This window comes from Colobus angolensis, unplaced genomic scaffold (assembly GCF_000951035.1).
Source record: "Colobus angolensis palliatus isolate OR3802 unplaced genomic scaffold, Cang.pa_1.0 Scaffold47, whole genome shotgun sequence".
NCBI classification, from domain to species: Eukaryota; Metazoa; Chordata; class Mammalia; order Primates; family Cercopithecidae; genus Colobus; species Colobus angolensis.
In genome coordinates, this window is record NW_012118154.1 from 1476992 (window position 1) to 1480918 (window position 3927).

Below are 3927 nucleotides of genomic sequence, written 5' to 3' on the forward strand. Positions count from 1 at the left end.
AAACTCTGTCTCCCAGATTCAAGTGATTCTTATGCCTCAGCCTCCCTAATAGCTGGGATTACAGGTGTGTGCCACCATGCCCAGATAATTTTTGTATTTTTTAGTAGAGATAGGGTTTTGCCATGTTGGCCAGGCTGGTCTCGAACTCCTGGCCTCAAGTGATCCACCTGCTTCGGCCTCCCAAAGTGCTGGAATTACAGGTGGAGGCACTTCACCCAGCCTACATATCTTTTTTTTTTTTTTCTATAATGAACATGAATTTTATTGTGAGAAAAAGTTTTAAAAATTTGAATATGAAGACCCACATCAAACATTTCTTCCTCTGAGAATCTTTATTGTCCACTTGTGTGATCACTCCCTTCCTTGGGCCACTACAGTACCTTGTCCATACCTCTACTGTTGTAGGCATCACACTCTGTTGTCATTAAATGAATGTTTGTCTTCTCCCCTATTTTTTGAGCTCCTTAAGGCAGGTATTGTGCTTTTTAATCTGTGGTCTGTAGGGCCTGGCATAGAATCAGTGCTGAATAAATACTTATGGAATGAATCATCTAAAGCGGGACATAGACACGTACCAATACCATGTGATCGATACTGCAACAGAGGTCGGGGAACCGGGATGGGGAAGTTCTCAGGGTTGCCGGGCTGGAGAATGGTCAGAGGAAGCTGCTCTTACACAACCAGAGGGTGGGTTTCAGGTTGAGTGCCTGGGGCAATGGTGGCACCATGGTCACAAATAATTACGAAGTCAGTTTTGCAGGGAAAAATAGGAAACTCTTTCTGCGAGCTGCTGGGGAAGATCTCAGGGCCAATGTCGTTGTCATTGAGAGGGTTCCTGAAGCAGCTGGAGGAGCAATTTCTCTGAGAGAATGAATGCCCAGAGAGAGGAGCAGGGGTAGGGGGGCTGCCTGATCCTTGGGGAGTGTAGGGGTAGCTAAGGTCAGCAGGAAGGTGGGAGCATGTCCAGGAGAGAAGGTGGACGGTCATTCTAAGGGTAGAAGGAGAGGTGGCAGACATGGCGGGGCCCAGTGGCCTCTCCAGAAACAAGCAAGGCTTGCCCCACAGCCGGGCACTGCAGAGGGGCCTAGGTGGACAGAGCATGGTGGTCAGATTGGGTAGTCAGAAGTCACTGGCGACTCTGATCCTTTAGCCACCCCCGCCCCTGGCCAGGCTCAGTGAGCATGCCTCTGGTGCTCAGGTCACTCCGGCTTATGGACCGACAGAGGAGCTGGAGACATGGGTATTTTGGGTACTCACAGGACTATCCCGGTGGGGCTCCATGCTGGTCTGTGCTGCCTGCCCTCAATCAGTTGAAGCTTCTTCACGTGGCGGCAGAATTTAATGCAGAAAGTGCACACCAGGAGCTCCATGTCTGTTTCCACACACACGCCCATTTCTTGGAAATCGGCCATCATTTGTGTCAGGAACGTTTTGTTCTGAGTCTCGTACAAACAGTGGAGGAACTCCAGAGAGTGTGGCTGCCGCAGGGGCTGCAGGGACGGGACCCACTGCTTCAGGTTCCTCCCCTGAGACAGCCGGCAGTTAAAGATGTTCTCCATTGCTCTCTCCCCCTCATCACTTAACAGGCCCAACAGGAAACGTGTGGTTGGTGCCCCAAACAGGCCATGTGTTCCATATGCTGCTAGCAACTTTTCCAAATCTATGATGCAATTAGAATGTTTACCTCTCCCCTTCCTATCCTCCAGGGCATAGGACATTGCTGCAAAGAACTCCTGGAAACACAGGTGAATGAAGCTGTAGCTCAGAGGGAGGGGGTGCTCTTGAAGAATACCCATCTTTAAGAGGGTGGAGATGATGGCCCCATCTAACTCATGCTTCCTGAGGTCACCTCGATTGAAAAGGGTCTTTTTTTGCCAGATGCCCTCAGCAGCCAGAGAGCAGATGTCCCAGAGCTGGGGCCCCAACGGCTGAGCTCGGAGAGCCTGGGAAAGGTAATGCAGACAGAGGGTCGTGGTGGTCTTGGAGGTCAGTGTGAGTTCCTCCTTCCGCTTCATCTGCTCCATCAGGCAGGTGCAGGCCAGCCAGGACACCCAGGGCACAAGACACAGGGCCCAGAGCTCTTTGTTTGATTGGATCAACCCCAAGGCTCTAATTGCTTGCCTTTCATCTGTGAAATATTTGTAGAAATATTCCCTCCTGCTGGACTCAGAGAACCCCAGGACCTCTACCCAGCGTGCCTGCTCCAAAGAAGGAATGAGGTTCTGCAGAGCTGTGGTCCGAGCTGTGATCAGGAAGGATGCCTCGGGAAGTATGGTTTTCCCCAGCAAACTGCCCAGCAGTGCATCCGCCGGTTGCGGCTGGCTCCAGTGCAGACAGAGCTCGGAACTCGGCTCCTGCAAGACCCATCTTGGCTCATCCACACCGTCGAGGATGAAGAGCAGCCGCTCTGGCCTAGACAGGATCTGTCTAATGGGAGCCTGCGCGGCTGTCCAGTCTTGTCCGATGAGTTCAGCGAGACTCACCACCTTGCACTGGGCCAGCTCTCTGCAGCTGAAGTAGAAGATGTGCTGGAAGCGGTCCCCATACAGCTGGCCTCTCCCCCAGGCTGCCCTCACCTGCCTGGCCAGTGTTGACTTCCCAATTCCAGCAGCCCCCTGCAGTATGACTATGCGAGGTTCTTGGGTATCCAGGCCTGGGCCAAATAAGTCTCTGATCTCAATTAAACGTCCTCGATCCTCCTCCACATCATGAGGCCAGCTTCCCTTGACCAGCGGCTTCTGGCTTCTGGGGTGAGGTCTTTGTAGAAGTAGCAGCTGTGTGAAATTTTGGTTCAAATCCTCATTTTTCCAGGACCATGTGGAACAGAGGCTCTCTCTCGCAGAAGGCTCCCATGGGTGGCGGTGGGGCTGTAGGCTGGCGTGCACCTGTGGGGGCATTCCTACTGCTGCCTCCCATGGGGGCCTGCCTTTCTCTGATTCCTCTCTCTCTCTTTCTCTGATTCCTAAGTAAGGGAGGGAAAGAAGGAACATAAAGGTAGAGAATAGAAGAATGAATGAATTAATTAAACAACTGTTTTAGGCACCTACTCCAAGCCACACACTGCGCTGGCTGCAGACACTGGTATGTTCTTGCCATGCAGCAGAAGGGACATGTGCTTTGGGGCAGAAGATCCCAGTTCAAGTCTTGACTCAGCCAAGTCACACTCCCTGAATGACTTTCCTTCACTGAATATTTATCAAGGGCTTACTATGTGCCAGGTGCCGCTACAAGGGCTGGGGATCAAGAGTGAACAAAACAGACACAACTCTCTGTCCTCACTAAGCACGTGATGCTGGCCATTAGCCCCTGTGAGCCTCAGCTTTCTCATCCGTAAGCTGGGGGTTGTAGGAGGTCATGGAGTTGTGGAGGAGATACCAGAGTGTGTAGCAGATGCTGACAGCATCCCCTTAGGACCCGCTGTTGCAGTACCTGCCAACAGTGTCCCTCGGCAACAGCTGTGGTCATCTGTCTGAGGGCTCTTTCTCTGCCTGTAAGCCAGGCAGGCCAGAAATACTGGGGGATAGTTCTCCAGTCCAGGAGATGCCCTTAGTGGATGACAGATGGGGGTCCCTCACCCCCAGTGCAGATAACACTCAGGTGTGTTCTCACCGTCTCCCAGACATCCGCAGCAGCATGGAGCCTGCGGATGTGATGACATTCATAGGCTCAAAGTAAAGGGATGGGGAAAAATCCACCAAGCAAATGGAAAACAAACAAAAGCATGGATTGCCATTCTAATCTCAGACCAAACTTCAAATCAACAACAATCAACAAAGACAAAGAAAGGCATTACATAATAATAAAGTGTTCAATTCACCAAGAAGACTTTTTTTTTTTTCTTGAGATGGAGTCTCGCTCTGTCGCCCAGGCTGGAGTGCAGTGGTGCGATCTCAGCTCACTGCAAGCTCCACCTCCCGGGTTCACGCC

The 3927-nt window shown here is 51.7% G+C and overlaps 1 protein-coding gene across 1 annotated transcript in view; it reads right to left on the reverse strand.

Annotated features, from left to right (window-relative positions):
• The window catches only part of NLRP1 (NLR family, pyrin domain containing 1), a 69246-nt gene that overhangs the window by 56392 nt on the left and 8927 nt on the right, over positions 1 to 3927 (reverse strand). The window contains exon 4 of the mRNA XM_011958625.1: positions 1258 to 2962. Within this exon, the coding sequence (XP_011814015.1) occupies positions 1258 to 2962 (1705 nt within the window). The remainder of the gene's footprint in view (positions 1 to 1257; positions 2963 to 3927) is intronic.